At 35.3% G+C, this 25,537-nt stretch overlaps 1 protein-coding gene across 2 annotated transcripts in view; it reads left to right on the top strand.

The window, feature by feature from the left end:
- LOC145667036 (facilitated trehalose transporter Tret1-like) overlaps positions 1-5,214 on the top strand; it is a 36,865-nt gene extending 31,651 nt beyond the window's left edge. For both annotated transcript variants that reach the window (XM_081734729.1, XM_081734728.1), the window contains exon 3: positions 2,864-5,214. In XM_081734729.1, the coding sequence (XP_081590855.1) occupies positions 2,864-4,188 (1,325 nt within the window). In that variant the 3' untranslated portion in view covers positions 4,189-5,214. The remainder of the gene's footprint in view (positions 1-2,863) is intronic.
- The last annotated feature ends 20,323 nt before the right edge of the window (positions 5,215-25,537 follow it).

Here is a 25,537-nt window from a genome sequence, read left to right on the forward strand (position 1 = left end):
CTGTTTACCGTAATATATTTTTGGTAATTAGAAGCTTTGTTCCTTAAATATCGCCATAATACTTGTAGGATATATTAGTGGAGTACCAATGTTTAATTTAAGATAGTTTGCGTCTGTTTGTAGCAGTGTTGCCAGCTACAGAATATTTTAATTTCAAATTTTAGGGGGAAATTTTGGAAAAATTATATGTTTTGTTTCTATTATTTCCTTCTTATTGGCTATATCGGAACAAACGTACCAGTATCTGGAAGTCTCATCTTTGCTCTACACAACCCACTATAGAAAGTTTCAATAGGATAATTAGGGGAAGTACAGTTGAGGTTTACAGTGGACCTTGTTCTCTAATTGGAAAGATAACTGTGATTTTTTAAAGGTAGAATGAGATATTTTTTATTGACATGCTTACTTTATTAGATATCGTCACAATATTTGTAGGATATATTAAAGGGATACCAAAGCTTATTTTAAGATAGTTTGTGTGTGTCTGATAGTAGTGTTGCTAGCTACAAAAAAATTTAATTCCAGATTTTAGGGGCAAATTTTGGAAAAAATTCTTGTTTTTATTCCTATTATTTCCTTCTTGTTGGCTACATTCGAACAAATGTACCAGTGTCTAACAGCCTCATCCTTATCCTACACAGCGCACCATAAAAAGTTTTACTAGAATAATTAGGGGAAGTACAGTTGAGGTTTATAATAAACCATGTTCTGGAAATGGTAAGAAAATGGTGAATTTCTGAGGTAGAATGAGATTTTTTTTTAAATTTCATGCTTACTTTGTTCTATATCGCCATGATACTAGTAGGATATATTCTTGAAGCACTACGGTTTATTTTCAGATAGTTTTCGTCTATCTGATGGCAGCGTTTCCAGCCAAAACAATTAATTCCCGCTATTAGGTGAGAAATTCGGAAAATTTCCCTTTTCCCCTCTATTATTACCCTCTTACTGGCTACATTGAAACAAATTTACCACTACCTGAAAGCTTCCTCTTTCCATAGGATAATTAGAGTAGCTGTACCCCGGCATATTTGATTTTTGCTTCTGAGGCGTAAAAAGTGTCAAAATTTCATGTGTATGACAGAATATTTTCTTTCCCTCTTTGAATGGAAGCCAGCGACTTCAGGATTTCACTGTACCTTGTCAACACACCAAAGATGTTTTTGGTGACTTGAACCCATATAGGAGCAGTGGTGCTAGAAAAAAAATTTTTGAATTTCGTTTAGGGAATTTTTTGTAAATTATCATCCCTACATTTCCCTCAATAATTTCCCACCCGTTGGAAACACTGCAATACAACTTACACCAAAAGTAGCCACATCCATTTTCTAAAAAACAAGGTCTTAACCATATCAATCGAATGAATAGTTTTTGAGCAATAAGTCACTAACTGGAAATGTAGGAAAACGCCAAAAATGACCTGGGGTCGAAAGGAATAATCACACAATTTTGCTCGTATAGGTACAAAGAAACAAACGACTTGTAAGTTACGAGGGCTTCGACTCAAGTTCTATTGATTATTTCAATAATCTGCAACATAAATCAATAAATAATAGTTGCCAGAAAAAAAACAGACTTTTGAAAAAAAACATGAAAAAGAACGATGTTTTTTATTGAAAAAAAACTTCACAGAAAAAAAAACGTTTTTTTACAACACTAATTTTTCAACATAGTCCCCATTACGGGCAACACACTTGCATCAACGCGAAACAAGGTTTTTCATGCCGTCGGCGATTGTGGTGGCTGCTGGCGACATTACTGCCGAACTGCTGCTTTCATCCCCGCGCCACAACTGTAGCGTCGGCCCTTAAGGTGATCCTTAAGTTTGGAGAAGAGCCAAAAGTCGCAGGGCGCAAGATCCAGACTATAGGCAGGATGAAGGAGAATGTCAACAACACTTTGCCAGCAGATGGGACAACTTTAATGACTTTTTTAGCGGAGGAGAGGGCGTGTGATGGTACTCCATCGACTGACACTTCATTTCTGGATTTTAATGGTGTATCCACGACTCATTCCCGGTGATGAATATTCCTGGGAGCACAACTTCCGCAGTCAGAAATTCAATCACAGCCCCTGTTCCAACCGGTCGTCACCAGTGCATGCCATGGATTGCTCCATTACTCTGAAACAAGAAGAGATAGGAAAATGAAACAAGTGACATTCTATAGCTTAAACATCGGTTCGATAAACAGTTTAGAATGTTTGAAGTACTATTGGCCGAGTAATGGGCTTGGAGGCATTACTTTCTAAATCACCCTCGTAACTAACCAACGTTCTGTTCTTGCTGTTGGTAAGATACTCATTCAAAGGGACCAGATTACCAAAAGGGACTACAATTAACGCAGAATATCATTCTAACAGTTCGTGTGGATCATTGAAGCAAGCGACCATTTATGTCACACAAACAACGACCATATATGTCACATGATAATACAATACCACACACTACTCACCGAACAAAGGAAGATTTTTAAAGAAATACATTGAGAATTACTCTCCCACATCAATTTTTTTATTCACCTGACCCATCACCCAAAGACTATGATTCTATTCCAGAACTGAAAAACACTTCTGAGTAGTGTGCAAGTTTAGTACTTGAATGACATAAAACGTTCTGTAAATCAGTGGATGAAAGAGACTCCAGAAATATTTCGTTGAAGATAGACCAAAAAGTTTGGTTTTGTGCTGAGAAGAGTGTTCGTGTACGGCAATTACATAATATGGACGAAAAATAATTAAATTAAAAATTTAAAGTAAAATCCCCAGAATTTTGGAAACCTCGTAATATTTTAGTTAAGATTTCTTGTTGAGTAATTAGTTTTTCGATACCTAATGCAGAATACATCTATATTTCTATTTTCAGCTACTTTAGGAGGCATGGCTGGTGGAGCATGCATCGGATGGTCTTCGCCAATGTTGCCTCTACTACAAGAACCAAATAGCACTCTACCAATAACCAACATAGAAAGCTCATGGATTGGATCTTTATTTGCTCTTGGAGGTGCAACGGGAGCGGTACCCACAGGCCCTCTAGCGGATCATTTCGGGAGGAAGACAATCGTTCTTTCCATAGGGCTTCCGTTCATTTTGAGTTGGATACTAGTTCTTAACGCATCATCAGTTTGGGTGCTGTATATTGCGAGGTTCCTTGCAGGTTACGGAATGGGTGCTATATCTGTTGCAACACCTTTATTTGTGACAGAAATCGCCGAAGATGCAATACGAGGTACTCTTGGTGCTATGTTTTGCTTTATGGTGACAGTGGGGACTCTATTTGCATATGCTGTTGGTGCCGTAGAATCGTACAATTTAATAGCTTATGCGTGTATTGTGATTCCGATAGTTTTTGCCCTAACAATAATATGGATTCCAGAAACTCCTCACTTCTTATTGACTAGAGCTAAAAAGGAAGCAGCCCGATGGGCCCTCCAGTGGTATCGTGGCAGTGACTACAACGTTGATAAAGAACTAATCAACATACAACAACAAATGGATGAGATGGTTAGAAACAAAAGTAGCTTAGCGGATGTGTTTGCTTCAAAGGCTGCTAGGAAGGCCTTTGCTATAACAATGGGCCTTATGGCTGGACAACAAATATGTGGTATTAATGTCGTTTTATTCTATGCAGCTGAAATATTTTACCTTGCAGGTAGTTCAGTAAACCCTAATATGTGCGCCATCATTATAGGTGTAATCCAAGTGGTGTCAACCTGTCTGACGGCCATTTTAGTAGATCGAGCTGGAAGGAGGTTGCTGCTTCTTGTCTCAAGCATCTCCATGGCCACATGTCTGGCAGCTCTAGGCATATATTTCTATCTCAAAGAACATGCTGTTGATGTGAACAGCATTTCATGGTTACCAATTCTCTCTTTAACTGTATATACTGTTGGGTACAACCTAGGGTTCGGGCCTTTACCCTGGCTAGTGATGGCTGAGCTATTTCCGTCCAACGTGAAAGGACCAGCAAGTGCCACCTGTGGATCATTCTGTTGGGCACTAGCTTTCATTATTACAAAATTGTTTCAGGACTGGTCTGACATTGTTGGAGCTAGCGTTAGCTTCCTTTCGTTTTCTGGATGTGCTATCATCACCACGCTCTTTGTTTTGTTTTTTGTTCCCGAGACAAAAGGAAAATCATTTAAAGAAATTCAACGTGTACTGGGTGCAGAGCGAACGCAAAAAAGTTGAGCTCTTTTATTGATACTGTACCTAGGTTTTCTCAGTATTAATACACTTATACAAGGTGATGCGGAGTCGACTGGCACATTTCGAACTTGAATATTGTGCAGGCACAAAAGTTTGAAGTGGGTTGTAGGTAGGGGATCGAAAGTGGATAGGACCATTTTCTAAAAACATTGTAACAGTTACAATGGGCCTTCAGTGCAATGTCAGGGAACAATAAAATACTGTCTTAACAGTCACTGTATGTTTAATAACTAACTTAAGTTTCGTTTCGTTCCCAACATAGAAAACATCAATGCTCCAACAATCTCTATGCTAATTCATGGTATTCCTATGAAATTGTATTTTCTATCCTCTTCCAACACCCCACCCACGAATTCCTTCAAGTTTTCGCGCCTGCGCAAAATTCAAGTTTGAAATATGCCAGTCGGCTCCGCGCCACCTTGTATTATGAAATAAACAAAGAAAGAATGCCAAAGATAATGTAATACATTCTTAGTTTTAACTTTAAACAACTGTAAAATTAGGAACAATCATGTAGCTATATTCCGTTATATTTTAATACCTAAAAATAAAAATAAAAATATATTAAGTTGCATTCCTTTCTATGTAATGTGCGTACTACTTTAAAAAAACATTAAAATAACGCTTTTATATAGATTGTTGTAACTGTATAGATCAGTGGTCATCGACCTTTCCTTATGGTCACAGCATAATTTCCTCTGTTGAGTGTTCGCACGGTGCATTAACGTACGTGTTGGTAACACTGTGGCAAATTCTCATTATTAGCTAGAGTTGACTCTCGAACATCTCTGGAAAATAAATACACAGTGTTTCAAAACAACACCGACCAACGTTTGGGAGGTGATTTCTGACACCAAAATAATACAAAAACTATAGACCATCCTGGGTTCACAAATGCCTCCGAAAACATGAGAAAATGAAATTTAAAGGTCCATAGCTCCAAAAATATGGGACTTACCGTAATCGGGTCAAGACTTCATTTAGAAACTAATATGTACGCTTTCCAAAAATACATGTTTCAGAATCCTGCAGTACTCACGCAACAATTTTTATGGAGAACTACGGTTTAGTCCCCTACTTAACCATATCATCTTTGAAATCTTTGAGTTTTACGTCCCACGGTTATGCCGGTTAGGCTAAAGGAGACGGTGATGATGAGTAATGAATGAAATGGTGGAATGAAGAAAGTGGGAGGAAACGGTAGAACCCCGAGAAAACCCACGCACACGGTGTTTGTTCACCACAAAGTTCACTTGACGGGGCTGGGATCGAACCCAGGACCCCAAGCACCAGAGGTGAACGCTCTACCACTGAGCCACCGCGGCCCCTTAACCATATCATGTATCCGCGTCTATATATATATATATATATATATGATGCATTTGCTTACTGTTCGTCTTAGAAGCTGATGGTTGTAGTTATTAAAATGTTTTATTTATTTAATTTCAACGGACCGGATGAGGTTCCTGTAATTCTAACCATCAATTTGTGTAAATTAACACTCACTGTGTAAATCATTCATATGGTCTAGTAACGTTTGAACGTGATCCAATGTTAATAGTCGAAAGTTTTAGTATACTTGCATATTAATTTGGGGTGCTGCTTACCCTACTCATTTAAAACCTTTGATGGTTCAGCAAAATAATATTGTAAGAATATGTTTTAAAAAGTACTTGACAGTACACTAAATAGACTTTATGACCAATTTTCAGTGTTACCACTTTCAAAATTACATTTGCACAATGTATTAATATATGTTAAAAAGAACAGAAACAAATGGGACGAAATAAAACATACGTGCATAACCAGAAATATGACAAACAAAAATATAGAAATTAAAGCAACGAGTAAATCTATAACTGAATATCAAACATATTACAGAGCTCCGAAGATCTACAATAAACTCCCATTCCGAATCAAAGAGGAAAGTAATTTCAAAGTGTATAAAAGGTTAATTTTACAGTGATTAAAAGAATCAAAAAGTATTAAAAAAAAAAAAACTATTGTTAAGTAAAAGTAAGAATTATAAACCTTATACGTTACGGTAAGATACGAGAATCAGGCTTACACACAAGCTATTGCTTATGTAAGCCATTTTCTATCTTTTCTTTAGTTTTTGCATAAGAAATACAAAAATTTCGCAATATAGAAATAATTGCATTAAATTAATCTGCCCGACATCGAAGATATAGACATGACTTCTGAAAGTCCGAAGTCTTGTCATCTCTGAATACCGGGTACGTTAAGCTCTGTTAATAAAGGGAATCTAGGAAGTCCGATTTCCTTTGGAGAAATAATAGCACTTACAAGTAGGAAATTTACTTGTTAATTTCTGTTGCAGTTAAATTTTCCTTATTCTTTTATTTTATTCCATTAATATTTTGTATATTATTATATAATTTAGAATGTTTATATATTTTTACGTATATGCTTTAATATATTGGATATATCCAATATATTTTTAAAAATATAATTAGGTTATGATTTTTTTTTTTAAAAAAAAAAAGTAATAGGCTGTATTTTCACAGGTTATAAAATCGACATGATACAAGTATGAGTAAGAGGCGAAAGTTCATAACTTAAAAAATATAGATATATGACCTATAAAATACCCTTTAAAAACATGGAAAAATTATCTAAAATTTTTTTAATGACAAAATTGTAAAAAAAAAAAAAATGAATGTGTAACTGTAGTTTTAAAAGAATTGAAAAACATACCAAATGATAGGCATGTAAGCTCGATTTTACAAATAACCAAATACATGCAAATAACAAAATAAAATATAAATTTAAATAACGTAATGATTCAAACAAATACAGCAAATTATTCAGCGTAAAATGCACTTATTTAACGCATCTCGGCCTACTATGTAGCATGGTGTGTTTCCATGTTCTGCGCGTTACTGCAAAGATGGAAAAAAAAGTAATGCGTGCACACAAATCGTATAGTTATTGTTTAGAACTAACAAACTGTATATGAAAAATCAGAAAGTGAAAATGAGGGACACTTTCAGGGTATGAAGACTTCCTAGACACGCTGCCTCTTTGCGCCAAGATAAAAACTGTCGGTAAAGGAACAAATCGACAGTACTTTGCAGCTACTTGTATCTCAAAAACAAAACACTATTTTACAGAAGAAAGAAAAGTTTGAGAAAGTTGGAGATTAGTTGAAAGTCAGCGATTTTTCTGATGGAGAAACCAATTACGATAACAAACCGACCTCTCCATAATAATAATAATAAAAAAAAGTCGTCGATTTTTAACTAATTTCCAACTTTTTCAAACGTTTTAGTTCTCCTTTTGTCAAGTTGTGTATTTTTGACATACGAGGTAGCTGCAAAGTACCGTCGAAATTTAAACGTCAGAACTTATTTTTAAAAAATATCTCACACACAAATTAATTTTGAAAATATTTAATGAAAATGAAAACTCCAAGTTTATCCACTTACCTTACATATGGTTGCAGTATATCACCGTTGTCTTGACAGCATCGGAATAGACTAATGATTGCTGCACAGATCATCTTTCTTTTGCTTGTAAATTGTTATCTTATGAGAAAATATGTTTACCTCGGTGCAAAGTTTCGTACATATCGCCAAAATCAAAAGAATTACAAAACAATAATAAATATTACAGAAATATACGAAAAATGACAAAAAAAAGTCAACGAAACTTAGGAAAAATGACCAAAAAAAAGTTGAAAATTTGCACTTGCAAAAACATGCATTTTAAAATTACCTTTGCTTTCAGAACAAAGTGTAATATTATGTGTATTTGACAGACATTTTGTTCACAATATCAGAAAAAGATGACATTTCGTTGTAGGAATTCCATCTTTTTTATTTTTTCTAGAGTGCTATTTTATTTAATATTAGCATAATTTGTTGAAAAATTCGTATATTAATAATATTTATTCAATCTTTCCAAGTTTTCGTTTACGTCACTTAGTTGTGTTGTGATTTGACTAGTTTATAGTATGTAGGCGTAGTGATGCTAATGATCCAATTTTGTTACCCATTAAAATACATATATTTAGGAAATCTTTTCTAAATTATATAAATTTATATTGTTTTAGCATTATAGTATTCTAAAGATTCGATTTCTTTAATTGGGATAAATAATTTCAAAATTAGTCAAGCAGGAAATCCGATGATTATTGAAAATAAGCGGATTATATTCACAGTCTTTTATATGTTTACGTTCCCATGTGGTTTAATGTAAACCTTGTCATGGAAATAGTCCTGTGAACCCCTGGTTTGAGGAACGTCTGCGGTTGTGGTTAAGTAGTTGAAAATAAATGCCAGTGGAAGCCTGTAGTGCTTAATTTTTGTTCCGGAAGATATTTAACGACTTTGCTAATTTCATCAAAAATAAGGTACGTTTGACAACTGAAGTGCAATTAATAAAGCTCAAAATAAGTATCGAACTAAATTTGCTGCAGGAAATCTATCAAATAAAACAATTTGGGAAAATATCTGAAGTAAAAAAAAAGTACTTCTTATTACATCAGTGATTTAACTTCTTTAATCTGCTTGGTGATCAGTAAATCTTGAGCATTATCGTAAGCTGAATCCTTATTTTGGTTTAGAGGATTCTTCAAATTAAGTTACAACTAAATATAACGATTCGACAGTTTTGACATTAGAGTTAAAATTACTTTTACTGGCAGGAAGTTGAGATTTTGAAAGTATTGCAAAGGCAAGTAACATGAGTGGTGGCTAGTTTTGTTTTATCTCCTTTTTCTACAGAGCAAAATAATTGTATTTCCAAGCACTGCACAATATTTTACTACATATGTAAATTATTAATATTGTAACAGAATTAAAGAGTCGTGACGAATAAAAATGTAATGTTCTTTTTTTCAATTTAGACTTCAAAATTCTAGTATTGATAAAATTATTCAAACCAGTTTTGCTCCGTAGAATGTTATGTGTTATTACACATATAGTCACAGCAAATTAATATCAATGGAACAAGTATAGTTTAATGGATATTTTCCTTCCTTCCTCTTCACTATTAATAGTGTTAATTAGAAAGATTGCTCCAGACGAGTTGTCTCGGTGAGCTAAAAGTGTAAAAAAGTGAAAATAATAAGTAAATTTTATAGTCTAGATTGGTCTGGTAAATAGGTGGAGTCATATTTCGAAGCTATCCTTATTCTTCTTCAACTGGACTTACTGTTCATCAGAATTGTTCCAATCTTTGTCACGATGTTTCGTATCAAGATTTAGTTTGAAATCTTTACTCCTTTTTGAACTGTAAATTAATCTCTTTTAATATGATTTTGTAATTCATAATGTTAATGTATTATGTTTAAGATGAAATATAAGGTAATGCAGACTGTTATGGGTATATTCCGGAATTAATGACTATGAACATTTGAGACACGTAATCGCTGCTATCATATTATAGATTAATTATATGTATTAAACCATTTAAACAATTTAAACTTGTAGCACACTGGAACGTTACATGTCTGGTGCACCTTATTTTCACCACTAAAGATGTTGAATGAATGAAGATGTGCTCACAAAGAATAATAACTATTAAAAAAAAGCAGCCACTAACCACACAACACTCCATTACTTGTTTTCACTTTTTGGAACAACTTTATGGAGGAATTCCCTGTCTAGCCACTAATTTTTGCTTTCAGACCATCGACCGATCTTCATCACTCTACAAAATTCTACCCTGATGAAGACAGTTACCTGTCGACCGAAATATTATTCCACCCACACTGGTCTTGCAATCATTTTTAATCACTTCCTCTACTTGAACAATACAACACTTGTGGCCTATCTAGGCGTTCCGCCTAGTAATAGTTATAAAGTACATTGACAAAAGACATTTCTTTATTTACTGTATATTCTTGTATTCAAAAATGTTGTGAATGTGTATTATTACTTATAGTCAAGAGACATATGTGATACGTGTAAATCAAAAAATTGTTTCAAGATGTCTTTACAAGATTTTTCATAAATTTTATATTATACGAAAGGAAAATACTTAGATAGCTAGAAAGACACGGATATAAAAAGGAAAGGCGAATAAAGAAATTGAATATGATATGTGGGCCTAAATAATTTAAAATAAAATAAAATTGCACATTATAGGTAATACATATTTCAAATATGTACATAGAACCTACACCTATCTTCCCACAGGCTCGAAAACGATCCAGAGTATTAGCCAAAGTATTCCCAGGGGGTCGATTTTGACCCACCCCCCCTGCAGATGCACTCATTAGAACAATCAAACTATTTTCACCCTTTTAGCAATTATTGACACTAACTAAATCAAAATCCATGACGAAAAATAATTCGGAAATATTTGGGTTAAATACACATAAGAATTTTAAAACTTAAATCCCCTAACTTCTATTTGCGTTTAAGTTATTACACAATATTTCAACTCTCTGTGTAGCCATCTTCAAGTGCAGACATGCTGTTAGCCGGAATATATTTTTTTGGTTATATTACCACTCCAAAATCTGTGAATAGAAAAATCGGCACTGAATATTCTGCAGTACACTTCTATCAATTCTATTCACAACTTCTGTTTTTTGTACAAATAAAACCTGTTGCCTTAACTTCTGTAACTATTTCTTGTGTCTCCCGCTGTTAGTTGCTTAAGCCTGGTTGTGGGCCTGCAAAATTGTGGAATATTTGTCACTTATCCTTTAAGCATTCAGAGCGTTAAAAATATCAACTGCATCCTTTGTATGATTGAAACCACTTTCGCGCAATATTCACACTTGAGCATTTACTCCTTTGTTTCTGTAATTAACCAGTATCCTACTTGATTTTAACATTAACACTTTTTTTTTTTTTTAAATTTATTAGTCGCATTAATTTCAATTCCTCTTCCCTTTTCTTCCAGAAAGTATCTTGCCAAACCATGAGTTCCGTACTGATTAAAGAGATTAATGTTACCACATCAATGTTATTTGTTTCAACATTGAGCTCCATAACCAGTACGGGAGTCATAATTTGGGGAAAAGTTTCCTAAAAGAAAAGGAATAATAATTACAGGAACCGTTCTGTCTTTGTTCTCCAGTGCAAAGTAAAGTTTTCCAAGGGATTTCTGGTGATGGCAGAATATTGCAGTCGGGGAACCCTGTTACTGTTGACGTGCCTTACAAATAAATAAATAAATAAATAAATAAATAAATAAATAAATAAATAAATAAAAAGTTAACCCAGAGAACACCCTGGCCCATATGTATGGCATCCCCAACCTGTACGGACATCACCGTAATGACATGCCTTAATGACATATTATAGGAATGAACACAAAGGTTAAAATACTATAATGTTCAGTGTCATAAACATACATATACTTTACGAATCTTGCATTTTTAAAAAAGAAATGAAGTGTTTAACACAGCAGTAGGTTTTATATATGAGTTCAATAGTTTTATAGTGACCATGTAGGAAATGTAGTATGTTTGGTATAGTGTAGTGAAACGGCTTGTCCTTGTATATTGAAGAATGAGACTAAACACGAAGTCCACTGGATTCACTATTTATCCAGTGCAACTTAGAATGAGAATAGATGGTAATTGAAAGCGTAACTTCTCATAGGATAGGTTCAGTTCAGAGTTAGCGTTTCAGACTTGGCTGTTTATTTTTGAAAGGTTTACTAGTTCTTATCAGCTTTCTGCGTTAAAACAGGGGGATCCAGAGGGGCAAAGAGTGAGTTGAAAAAGGGATATTTTTATCAAAAAAATCCCTTTCTTCGGGATTTTCCCGCCTTAGATACATAATGGAGACACGTGAGTCGTACCGTCTGAAAGGCAGTTCTATTCTGAAGAGAATGATGGGCGAAACATGACCCTAGGGTAATTATGGATGTCTCAGGGAATTTTTATCCAAATATATTTCTGTATAGGGGAATATGGGACATTGTCGGTATATTTTTTTTGGCGGGCTTACTTTTGCACCTAGATAATTGAAATTGTGCATAAACATTCAGCCCATCTAGTAGTATTTATCAGATTTTTTCAGATCTCTGCGTTAAAACAGGGGGGCCCAGAGGGGCAAAAAGTTGCAAAAAGGGATATTTAGACCGAAAAAATCCCTTTTTTCGAGATTTTCCCGCCTTAGATACATGATGGAGACACGTGAGTCGTATCGTCTGAAAGGCAGTTCTATTCTGAAAAGAATGATGGGCGAAACATGACTCTAGGGTAGTTAGGGATGTCTCAGGAATTTTTTTTTACCTGAGATCATGGTCTTTTGCGGTAATTTGGGGCATCGTTGGGATTCTTGATAAAATTTCTCCCGCCCTTAGTATTCAAGATAGAAACTTGAAATTTGGCACACATATTCAGTATACCAAGTACTATTTATCAGATTTTTTTGAGATCTCTACGTTCACACAGGGCACTCCAGAGGGGCCCAAAGTGTGAAAAAATTCCCTCCGAAATTTTCCCTTTGACATCAATTTTCCCTCTTCTGGTATATGATATGGGTATGTAAGTGATACCATTTGAAAGCCAGCTTCATTCTGAAGAGAATGAGGTTTGAACCATGATCCTAGGATAAATAGTGACGATGCAGTAGCTGCTTGACTGAAAGTCTAAAAAATACCCCAAAAACCCAGGATCCCGAAAGGGTTAAGGTGCTATGGACCAGAAGGATAGGAGCTACGGTGCTTCAAAATTTGAATATCCAAAATACTATATTATGGAATTATGTAAGTACGTTTAAAGTAGATATCTTGAAAACCGTTAAAGCAATCAAAACAAAGGTGTAAAATATAATGAGAACAAAATACCCTATCGAAAACCACAGTGTTGCCATAGGTGAAGCAGTGTTGCCAACTCAGCATAAAATATTTTGTTTGAAATAGCACCATATATAAGTGTGCACAAATTTAAAATGCACTATTATCACTAAACATAATAGTGAAGTGTAGTGGTACACTATTGAACACTGTTGGAGCTATATGTGCTGAAAGTGTACAATAGAGAAGTCTGATATGTGGCGACAGATGGCAATAAAGGAATCTGGGTCTCGTGTTATGAACTTAATTCAAATGCAGAATAACACCGATATTATAACTAGACTTCGGATTTTTGCTTATTTGCATGTTTTTTTCCTGATGTGATATTGATATGCTCTTTAAACAGAAATTCGTTTCAGCTGTTTTGGGGTAAAATAGTAGAGTTTTATAGTGCATATGTTTGCATATTTCGGGGGTTAGTGCATGTTTATGTCGTTATTGCATATAAATGCATATTTAAAGAAACGACCAAATTGATAATTTTTAATGCACAATAACTTTCATCATAAATGTAATTCCAAGTTTCTGATATAAATAGACTCAAGACCTTGAAATGGTTTATTGTTGTCGGTTTCGAATATCTTCCGAGGTCATGTGAAAGGAGAATAAGAAAGGGGTGAGTGATTCATCCTCTCGGCAATGATGCATGATTGACACTTTTTTTTAAATACAAGATATAAATAACGGTGTCAAATCACCTACAACAAAATTTCCACATCATCCATCTCGGAAGTTAAAGTTGCTACCGTTGTGTGTGTGTGGATTTGAAATTGTGCGGTTCTGTGACAGGACAAAAATACCGAAAGAAAAATCTAGAAATTATCTCCTGAAACAGGGTCAATTTAGTTGTAGTGCGACATCTTCAAATCTGAAATTTAACTACGTCAGAATTTAGTTCATTTTTGTCCACCCAAGATTATTATTATTATTATTACTATTATTATTATTATTATTATTATTATTATTATTATTATTATTATTATTATTATTATTATTATTATTATTATTATTATTATTATTAGTAAAATTCAAGTAAACGAGGGAGGGCCATTTTAAAATTTGGCCACTTTGATGACCTGTAGTGGGACATGTTTAAAATCTGAATTTTAAATAGTTCCTAATTTTGTCAGATTTTAGTACATTTTTGTACCACCAAGAAAAATTATGTAAAAATTGAAATAAACGTGAAGGGCCATTTGAAATTTTGGCCACATCGATCAGTGTGACATGCTCAAATTCGCATTTTAACAAGCTTAGAATTTTGTCCAAACCTTGTACCACAAACAAAACATTTTGTACCATCCAAATAAACGAGGAAGGTCATTTCAAAATTTGGCTACTTCGATCACCTGTAGTGTGACATTTTCAAATTCGAATTTTAATTAGCTCAGGATTTTGTCAATTTTTGTACGTTTTTGTACCACCAACATAAAATTTTGAACGCTCAAATTAACAAAGGAGAGTCATTTCAAAATTTTGGCCACTTCGTTCACCAGTAGTGTAACATCTTTAAATTCTAATTCTAACTAGCTTAGAATTTTCACTGTTTTTTGTAGGGTTTTGTACCATTAAACTAGTTAAAATTCAAATTTGAAATATCTCACTACAGGTGAACGAAGTGGCCAAAATTTTAAATGTCCGTCCCTGGTTTATGTGAATGGTGCGAAATTTTTTCCTGGTTGTAAAAAAATGTTCAAATATTCAACAAAATTCTGAACTAATTAAAATTCGCGTTTGAAGATGTCTCACTACAGGTGATTGAAGTAGCCAAATTTTGAAATGAACCTCCCTCGTCCACTTGGATGGTATATATGATTTTGTTGGTGGTTCAAGAATGTAAAAAATCGTACAAAATTCTAAACTTGTTAAAATTTGAATTTGAAGATGTCGCACTACAGGTGATCGATGTGGCTAAAATTTCAAATGGCCCTCTCTCGTTTATTTCAATTGTTAAAAAAAAAAAAAAAAAAAAAAAAAAAACTTCTTCGTGGTTCACCAATGTACAAAAACCGGACAAAATTCTGAGCTATTTAAAATTCGAATTTGAAGATGTCGTACGACAGGTGATCGAAGTGGCCCAAATTTTGAAATGGCCTTCCGTCGTTTATTTAAATGGTACAAAATTTTGCTTGGACAAAAATAGACAAAATTCTGAGAGCTAGTTAAAATTGAAATTTGAAGATGTAGATGAAGATTTGTAGATGAGATTTGTAGAATTAATGGACCCTCTGAAACAATGGATTGAAGTCGAGAGACGTTAACAATTCAAGGAGAAAATATATTTTGCGAAGTGTGTGCTAAACAAGTAATATTTTCAAACTGAATCGTTAACAATTCAAGGAGAAAATATATTTTGCGAAGTGTGTGCTAAACAAGTAATATTTTCAAACTGAATATACTTGTTTTCAGGAGAGGACATTTCCATTTTGTTCGACAGCAAAAGCTTACACTTCAGCAGCGCCCTTTTTTTTTTTTTTTTTTTTTTTTTTTTTTTTTTTTTTTTTTTTTTTTTTTGGCCTTCTTATATTTTCATAACAGTTTCAAGTCTGGTAAGGAGTTCTACAAGTATGAAACAACCCAGTTGTGGCTTTTTTGCTTGCATACTCGACAGAGATTATCCCAAAGAAACACTTTAAAAAAGTTTTTCCGGGAAGAAATGAACAACCCTTTTGAAAATATGCTCTACAATTAATTAAAATATTTGCTTTACAAAATCTAAAACTTGTCGCAGCAGTTACTTTTTGAGATAAGTTACCGAGTTTTCCTTTAAAGAGTTTATGAGATTATTTAAATATAAGAATGTGTTGCGTTGATATGCATCTCAGTCTCTCGAAACGTAACTTTCCTACTAAGTCTTCTGTTATGTTTTTGATAACTTCACTTTCTTCCTATTCATGCTCCATGTCTCGCTCAAATCAGTTTATTCCATTTAAAGTGTCAATATTATACATTGTAAATTCTTACTGTTTTAAACGGACAATGTCACGCTAGAAGAAAATATTCTAGGATTAACACATAATTGGATACAAAAAAGTAATTTGAAGTGGATTTATTTTCTTTTAAACAAGAACATAAGGTTTTGAATGCAGGCTTTTAATACAGTAAAAAGGCCCCTTAATAAACGGAAATATTTCACGGTCCCATGAATTTAAAGGTAAAATAAGTGTTAAATTTTCTTGATTAGTCAGAATCTGTGTTGCGAACAACGGACGTTAAAATATACTTTTTAACGGAAATTTTCAAGTTCCGGAATACAGCGTTTAGAAAAATTTTAGGCATTCTGTGAGAGGTTAGGTATATGAACTACGTTGTCTGTAAAGGTCTTCATTTACTTGTTACCCTACACATTTAACCTATAGTCTAGCGCCATATAAGGCGCTAGATACGGTACAACTTTTTGAACGAAGTGTAATTTGTATAGTAATTTCCAAACGAGTAACTATTTCTCTAGCTGGTTTAGAGTCATGGAACAAGGAGCATAATATACACAATAGATCAAAGGGAGCCAAAAGTAGAGAGAGGAACGCTGAAAAGGGCATATCATCTACTTTTTGCCTTGGCTTTGGAAAATATATGTAGGTTTTTTTTTTTTTTTTTTTTTTTTTTTTTTTTTTTTTGTTCACTGTAAGTATTATGTGTATGAATTTGTAACATAACTAAATACTGTAATTTAATAGCGTATGTATAACATTTTATTTTATCTCCCTATGTCCATTATTTATTTTCTTGCATAGATCTATCTCCGTTAACTTTAAAACCCGTAAGGGAAATTTTTACGAGTCCTGTTCAATTTCGCTAGTCATGTTTTACTATATGCTTATACCACAAATGTTTATTTACTTCTCTGAGTATATTTATTCTTTATACACAAATACTTGGCGCATGGGGTAGATGTATTTCAATTTCACATACTGAGCTGTTCGAACCCGAAGAAACCAAATATATTCAAGAAGCCGTGGATACTGAAAACATTAAAAGCGAACTTGCGTTTATCAATACTCATTTCAGTTCAATTTCAAAGATCATAACGAGATGAGAAGAGCGATGATTAAGACATTGTAGTGCATTTGAGCTGTTTGATTCAATAACGAAACAGGCTCCGCCAAGACCAGTCGGACAAACATTGTTTCGAAAAGCACAGTCAATAGATGCGAAAAAAACTGGCATAAAATTCTTGTCTAATGCAAATAAAGTGTTCCTGGGAACAACGATGAACGAATTACAGATTTATTGGCAAGTAACATTGTTTCTTTGAAATACTGTCCCTTAACGACCCGTGACACGGAAGGAACATTCTCGATGTACACTAATGTTTTGACGACAAATGCAGGCTTTTTCCAGAAAATACCGAAAACTATATAGTTGTCTATTGTAGCATGAATGCATCATAGTTGTATACCAAGTATATGTAGTTCAAGTAATACAACTTTTTTCTCTAAAGATAATAAAATTTCTCGCTAACTTTAGCTTTTGATTGGTGCATATTTATCCTTTTTAGTGCATATTTGCATATTCTCAGTGCATATTTTCGTGATTTTTAGCGCATATTTTACCGTTTTTTACTGCATATCGATCCAGCAAAATATCAACAATGTGTCATTGATACGACACACTTGCTACAGGTGCAAACACTTAATGTGGCAGAAACTTACACACGAAAACAATGGGTTAAATTAACAAACAAACATGATCTATGTAACGTATCTGAACAACGAAATAAAACAGTGTTGACTCGCCCTGTATGTTAGGAAGGGAAAGAACTTGAGTTGCTACTCCTTCAAGTTTGCCGTAACAGGTAAACTGTAGAATATATGCAAGTCAAGAATGAAAGCGTATTGTATGCACAAACACTTGTAGCACTGAGCACACTTAATTAAAGCGGGATGTTCACAATGCATTACACAACATTCTTCTGTTAGTCTACTTTCAAAACAGTACTCTGAGGGCTTTTGAAACGTACCGGGATTAGCACTGGAATAACCACATTTGAAGAAAGCGAATTTAATCAAATTAGCAAATCTCGCAGCAAAGAACTGAAAATGTACAAAGGACTGAAGACGTAGGAAATTGTTTCTATGCCAGACGTTAATGTCGGAACATACCATTAGTATATCTGTGATGAATCTAACGAAGTTTTTGAACGGACGGAAAATGAATACATCAGCTGGTTGCATTAATTCAGTACATTGCACAGTGGTCCAGAAACACCCAAAACCTGGCCAAACACTAACTCTTTAAAAATAGCAAACAACCAAATATGTTTGAAAGTCAATGACCTGGGGTATTCAAACCTACCTGAGTCTTAAAGAAATTTTCACCCCTTAGTCAGAAATTGACTTCCGAAGTGAGAGGTTGACCTTGTGCATTAATTACTGAAGATTTATAAGTTAGCGCCAACAAAGTGTGAGAATGTTTTGTACCTAGTCTTCCTGTAGCCAGATGGAATGAAGTACTTTTGTCACATCTACAAAGATTATTATTTATGATGATGAGTTTAAATTAGTGTGTAGCTATTAAATTTATCGATTTACAGGGGATGAAATGCAAGTAAATTGGAGCAAGAAATGTTATGTGTATTTTTTTTGTTCTCGTAGAATTATCTTCGACTTCCACGTACTTCCACTTTGGTATCGCACTCTGGAAGTAGTTCAACTCTTCCTCTTTCAGAAACCGTAAACCAAACTTGCTCATTTTTGCTCGTCTGTGAAATATTTTTGTTGTAGATGAGACTCATTGTACAAAGTGCAAAAATGTTTTGTACTGTATTTTTTCTTCTATTTTTCAATCATCCTATCAAACATCAAGAAGAGAGCTATTGGAGGTCCTTTGGAGGGCAAAAGGAGACAGAGCTGTGAATAAAGAAGCACCTGTTCACGTACCTCAAAGATAAAGCATCTGCTGAATTGTCAAAGGAAGCCAAGCAGAGTGTTTTACTCGAAATTGTTTCACATGCTTGACAAGTGTAACAGAAATTACCAAAAATTGGAAGATGAGAATGCAGATTGGCTGGACGGTGAGTTACTAATGATGACTGAACCTGTCAGTGAAGACGACTGGGGGCCATCGACCTCAGCAGGTGTAGCTGGACCTGGACGACCAGAGGTGGCCTTCTCTGTGAGCAGCGAGCGCTCGAAGAGGAGAAAAACAGAAACATTGCGCTATTCATTCAGCGGTACTACTCGTGCTTATGCTACTTAAATGAAATATAGAGAGGAGAGAGAATTGAAAAAAAAAAAAAAAAAAAACGAAACTTCTTCAGGAAATAGAAGAATCGCCTACCAGGGCTGGCAAGATTCGAAAGTCATGGGCACATACCCAAAAACAGAATCCCAAATGTTACAACCCAGAGGAGGCTTTAGCACTGATACTCGAGGGGGATCTGACACGTCATCAGTACCAGCTGCTAAGAAACGGCGCGAAGGACTTGGATCACAATATATATCCTGCTTACAACCATGTTCTGGACGCAAAAAAAGACTGCTATCCTGAAGTCATTAACGTCATAGAATCTGTAGCTGAAGTAGCTCTACAATCTCTCCTCGACCATACAACTGCAAGAATTCTGCAAGTACAGGAACCTGTACTCGAAACCATCCCAGAAAAGTATCATAAATCTCTGCAGCTGATTACCAAATGGGGATGCGACGGAACCTCCGGGCAAGCCCAATGCAGACAGACAGCTCGAGAGGAGGGCTTTCAAGACAGCGACATTTTTTTTTCACGTCAGCTGTGCCTCAGCAACTTTATTATGAGAAAAAATGGGTTAGAGTTGTAGTGTGGCAAAATCAACGCAACTCATCCACAAGATATTGTCGGTCGATAAAATTACAATTCAGGAAAGAAACTGAAGAACTTGCAAGGCAAGATGCTAGACTAATGGAAGAGCAAATTAGGTGCCTCACTCCAAGCTGCATCAGTATTTCGCTGTTACGAGATCGCAGTATAGAAACAACTGAGTTCGAGGTTACACACAGTCTGCAGTTCACAATGGTGGATGGCAAAATATGTAACGCCGTGACACAAACAAGATCGACACAAACTTGCTACGTATGCGGCGCTAATCCAAAAGAAATGAATTCCTTCCAGAAGGGATTCAGAGCTGAAAAACCGGAAACTTTCCAATTCGGATTGTCCACGCTATATGCCTGGATTAGATTTATAGAGTGGTTGCTGCATGTGGCATACCGTTTGGATATTAAGAAATGGCAGGTCCGGAAAGACGACCAACCGACCATGATGAAGAAGAAAAAAGAGATCCAAGAGGCCATGAAAGCTGAGTTAGGCCTCAATATTGACGAACCGAGGCAAGACGGCAGTGGTACTTCCAACGACAGCAATACAGCCAGACGATTTTTTGGAAACTATCACCAAGTTTCAGCAATAACAGGTCTGAATGAAAAGCTTGTTGAGCAGTGTGGCGTCTTGCTGCAAGCCTTGTCTTGTGGACTGGCTATTGATCCAAACAAATTTGAAGCTTGGGCAAACGATATCAGGGATCTGTACATCAAGCATTATTCGTGGTTTTACATGCCCACCTCCATTCACAAAATTCTCGCTCATGGGTCCTCAATAATCTCGCACGGCCTATTACCCATTGGGCAGATGTCAGAGGAGACCCAAGAAGCCCGACATAAGCATATTAAACATTATCGGGAGCATCATTCCCGAAAGTGCTCACGCAAAGAAAGAATGAAGGATGTGTTTTTGCTGCTCCTCGTAACAAGCGATCCAAAGATATCCACGCTTCGGAATCCCATGGCACAGAAGCACAAGAAAAGAAACTTATCTTCAGCCGTACTGAACCTTTTGAAAGAGATGGAGGCTCCAGAGCAGCTGTCATCTGAGGATGAATCAGAATAGGCTTAGTGTATAAAAATCTAAACTGTTCAGTTATTCTTTATTTCACGTGCAAAAATATTATTCTCATTGTGCAAATATATTATTAAAATTGTTAGTAAAACATTTTGTCTTCTTGTTTCGTATTTATTAACAGCTGTCATCTGAGGATGAATTGGAATAGCCTTTATGTGTAAAAATCATAAGCTGTTGCTATGCTTTATTTCATGTGGAAAAATATTATTCTAGTTGTACAAATATGTGCAAATACATTATTATACATGTTCTTCCATTATTTTGTCTTATTTTTAGCATAACAACATTTCTGCAACGAAAAACACAAGATTTCAATTTTTAGCACGAAAAGGTAATTTTGGCCAGGTTTTGAGGGTGTCTGGACCACTGTGCATTGTGACGGAATGAGTTTCTTGATGAACTCAATACCTTCAGGCACTGCAACATTTTAAAATGTGTCATCTTTATTTGCTGTCCAGAAATCCACCACGTCACATTTTTTTTTGGGGGGGGGGGAAGGGGGTCGTGTAAATCGGGTCACAATACCTCTTCAAGGAAGTCCCTTAAATCTTTTTTGGTCATGTTAGCTGACTTGCTCGCAAATGCCTTGATATTTGGTAGATTAATATTTATAGTAGATGAGAAATGTCCTGTGAGCTCTGACACGAGGACGTACAACATGTAGTACTAGCGTACCATCCATGGCAATGACCGGCACCGGCACTATCATGTATGAATGTGTGATTGCTGAAACTGATCCAATAGCATCGAGCACCTGTTTGCTTCCCTGAATTGAGTGTGTTCTTGCAGATCGCAATTCTTTATCAAATTTGGATTGGTCTGCATTCATCACTTCACTTGGGAACAACTTATTGCCTTCAATAAAAGATTTGATTTCTCTAACGAAACTGTTCTCTTTGCGCTGTATGCCATGCTCATTGCCGTCACTCTCTTGCCAACTTTGTAGGTTATCTTGCGACAAACTATCTTGTTTCTCTTCTTGAATTTTTTGACCCAGGCTCTGGACACTTTGAACAATAACATGTCAATACGATCGAGTTCTTTCTTAAAGTTCATTGTCCAGAGTCCAAAAATGCGGTAATGTATTTTTGCATTTTGAGTCTTATTTCAATAAACTGTTCAAGCGCTTTCCTATTTATCGTGTCAAGCAACTGCATGTTTCGCTTTCGTTCATCCACACGTGTGATCGTTGCTTCGAACTTTTGTAACTGTTTTTTTTTGTTTTTTTTTTTTTTTTTTTTTTCTCTTTTCTTTTCTGTGCCGTAACAGTGTTAAAACTCACTTTAGGCGTTATATCAATCGATAATTCAGAAAGACATCGCTCTGGAGGGTCAATATTTCCATCTTTTCCTCTCGGTTGCTTTGACCAGATCTTATAAGCACCAGCCGAATATCCTTTCGGGAACTTCGTTTTCAGAGTTTTCGGTGGTGAGGGACAGTCACTTGAACTTCTGTTCTCTTGACTACCATCCCGTGTTTTAGATGATTCACATTCTGCTTAAAGTGTTGACGCACCGTAACATTCATGCGACGTCACTAGACAGTTCCTCGTCATCTGAAGCTTCTTCGTCGATCACAAGTGTACAAAACTCATCCACGACAACATCCTCTTCAACAGGTTGTTTTTTTGTATGTTCGAATAACACAAGCTCTTTCCTCGTTGACACTTCTTTCGAAACACCAAAATAATCCACTAAAAGATGAAATATCATTGACTGTTTAATTTTGTGTGACAATTGAAAACGCACAAAGAGATATATGAAACAGTATTTACACTTCAATAGCTCACTCACTAAAGAAAAAACACAAGCTAGAAACTATCTATTCCATGGTGATCAACGTTGGCAACACTATTCCAACAGTCTACAGTAATAATGTCTTTTCTGCTGCTGGCCGGATGAATGCATTTATCATTACATTTTCCATCCGTCTACAAACGTCAAACTGATCTTCCATCTACTTCATCCTTTCACTTCGCTGTATCACTACAAGTGCTGTCAGTATCAATTGTCTCACGTCCCAACCATCTATAAATTGTGTTCTTATTATTCGCGTTTGGATGCATTATAAAAGAGTGAGGATTATGCATTACACTTCCGTAGCCCCGGTGAATAAGCAGACAACTCGCGAAAACATATATGCGAGGAAAGAAACATGTGTTTTCTAATTCTGTAAACTGGTTCTCCAGATTATCTTACGAATATTTAGAAGAGTACTTTCTTGGTTTATGTCTTTCGTGTTAAATGGCATATTGTTTTTCTTTTTCTCCTACACACCATATGATTATATTTGTACACTGTAATATTACCATATTCACATTGGAAATATAATTATTTTATTGGTACCTCATTTCGTTTTTTAGTCGGCCCGGATAGCCGAGTACTCTAGAAGGCTAGACAACCGGCATATTAGGTTCCAATCCCGCCTCGAACATGTTTTTGTTGTACTTTTCACCTTACATTTAATCGTTATCTTTCTCTTTCATAGTGACTGGAATCCCACTTTATACTATAGGTCCCGTCCTATATAGCTTCGGAGCTGACATAGGACGTAAAAATGACATCACTTCATTACGGTTTTCAAATGCATCAATATTTTGTGACACTGCTGACTTATACTATCGGTGTTATGCATTTGAACTAAATTCATAGTATGAGACCTAGATTAATTTATTACCCTTTGTTGCCACATACCAAATTTCTCCGTTGTACATTTTCAGCACACGTAGCTCCAACAGTGTTCAACTCTGTACCATTACACTTCACTGTTATGTTTAGTGATAATAGTGCATTTTAAATCTGTGCACACTTGCATATGGTGTTATTTCAAACAAAATATTTTTATGCTGAGTTGGCAACACTGTTTATGGTTTTCGATAGGGCATTTTGTTCTCATTATATTGTACACCATTGTTTTGATTGCTTTAACGGTTTTCAAGATATTTACTTTAAACATACATAATTCCATAATATAGTATTTTGGATATTCAAATTTTGAAGCCCCGTAGCTCCTATCCTTCTGGTCCATAGCACCTTAAATTTTGTTCATTCTCATTTTTCATGATGCTCTATCAGATGTGTTATGTGGCAATCAGATTTTAGCGATAACTTGTGAGACCTTCCCGTGTCAATATACGTTTGTATTATCAGAGTATACCATTCAAGATCATTACCTTTTCTCTACCACCACATTTACGTCACGCAACCACCACCCTTTTTACACAAGTTTTCAATCGGTAGTGTTCTGCAAGTACATGATGACATGAAAAACAGAAATACAACAAAGAAAAATCATATTTACCTACATGCATTTCAACTAGAAATACATTACAAGGTGTTGTTTCAAAAATAATCGCCAAAACTACGAATAGACGGTTGTTACGGAAAAATAAGCTGTGACAGCACCAAAATACCTTCTATACTTGAACATGTAATATTTAATTGCACATTATTTCGCTTGGTTTGACCGGGCTTTCTAAAGTGTATAAGGACTTGACCTTGAATAGCCTTTTATAGTCTTTGAAATGAAATGAAATCTTTCAGGTTTACGTCCCATGGTTATGCCGGCTAGGCTGAAAGAGACGGTAATGATGAATAATGAATGAAATGGTGGAATAAAGAAAGTAGGTGGAAACGGGAGAACCCCGAGGAAACTCACGCACACGGTGTTTGTCCACCACAAAGTTCACTTAGCGCGAGCTGGGATCCAACTACAGACCATATATCAGAGGTAAACCCTCTACCACTGAGCCATCGCGGCTCTTTTATGACCTTTGTATGCACAGGCGTGCGCATACCCTTGAATTAGGGAGGGGAGGAATCAATAGCAGTACTCCTGAATATATGCAACCACCTTGTAATCATTACTTTCTTTATAATTTAATTTTTATTTTCATTTGCCCGGAGGATGTTGAAGTATCTGGGAAGGTGGCGGACCAGGTGCAAAGGTCAAAGTGTTACTTTGTATAGGGATGATTACAGACGTCTTTCAGGATCCGTTTTTGTGAAATATAATCCTTATTAGCTGAAAAAATTATTTTAAAAAATCTAAGAAAAAAACGCAATGCCAAAACATTAGGTGGGGCGAGCGCCCCCACTTATCCCCACGTGCGCACGCCTATGCTTATATGCTAATCCACTTGAAAAAGTTTGGCTGAACTGAAGGAAATATAGTGTAATGAATAGATACCTATTACAGGTTCTTATATAAAGGGCTCAGGGGAAGAGAATCAAAACAAAATCGGCGCCTACCAAGTAACTGCCCTGATGGTATCCTTTTCATTCTTAAATATCTCCGGAGTTATCATCGTATTCCTTTTAATAATTCGCCAGCATTTAGATTTCAATTCTACCAGTGATGCCAACTTGTGGAGAAAATCTCATTTTGTGGGATTTTTTATATTAATTTTTCGAATAGGGACAAAGGGAATTTTCCTCAAAATTGACAGGATAATATGGGATTTATTTATCACAGTTTTTGTGGGATTTTTGATATTAATTTTTCGAATAGGAACAAAGGGAATTTTCCTCAAAATTGACAGCATAATATGGGATTTATTTATCACCGTTTTTGTGGGATTTTTTATATTAATTTTTCGAATAGGAACAAAGGGAATTTTCCTCAAAATTGACAGCATAATATGGGATTTATTTATCACAGTATTTCTGGGATT

This window comes from Thermobia domestica, chromosome 12, assembly GCF_964235325.1.
Source record: "Thermobia domestica chromosome 12, izTheDome1.hap1.1, whole genome shotgun sequence".
Classification (NCBI taxonomy): domain Eukaryota; kingdom Metazoa; phylum Arthropoda; class Insecta; order Zygentoma; family Lepismatidae; genus Thermobia; species Thermobia domestica.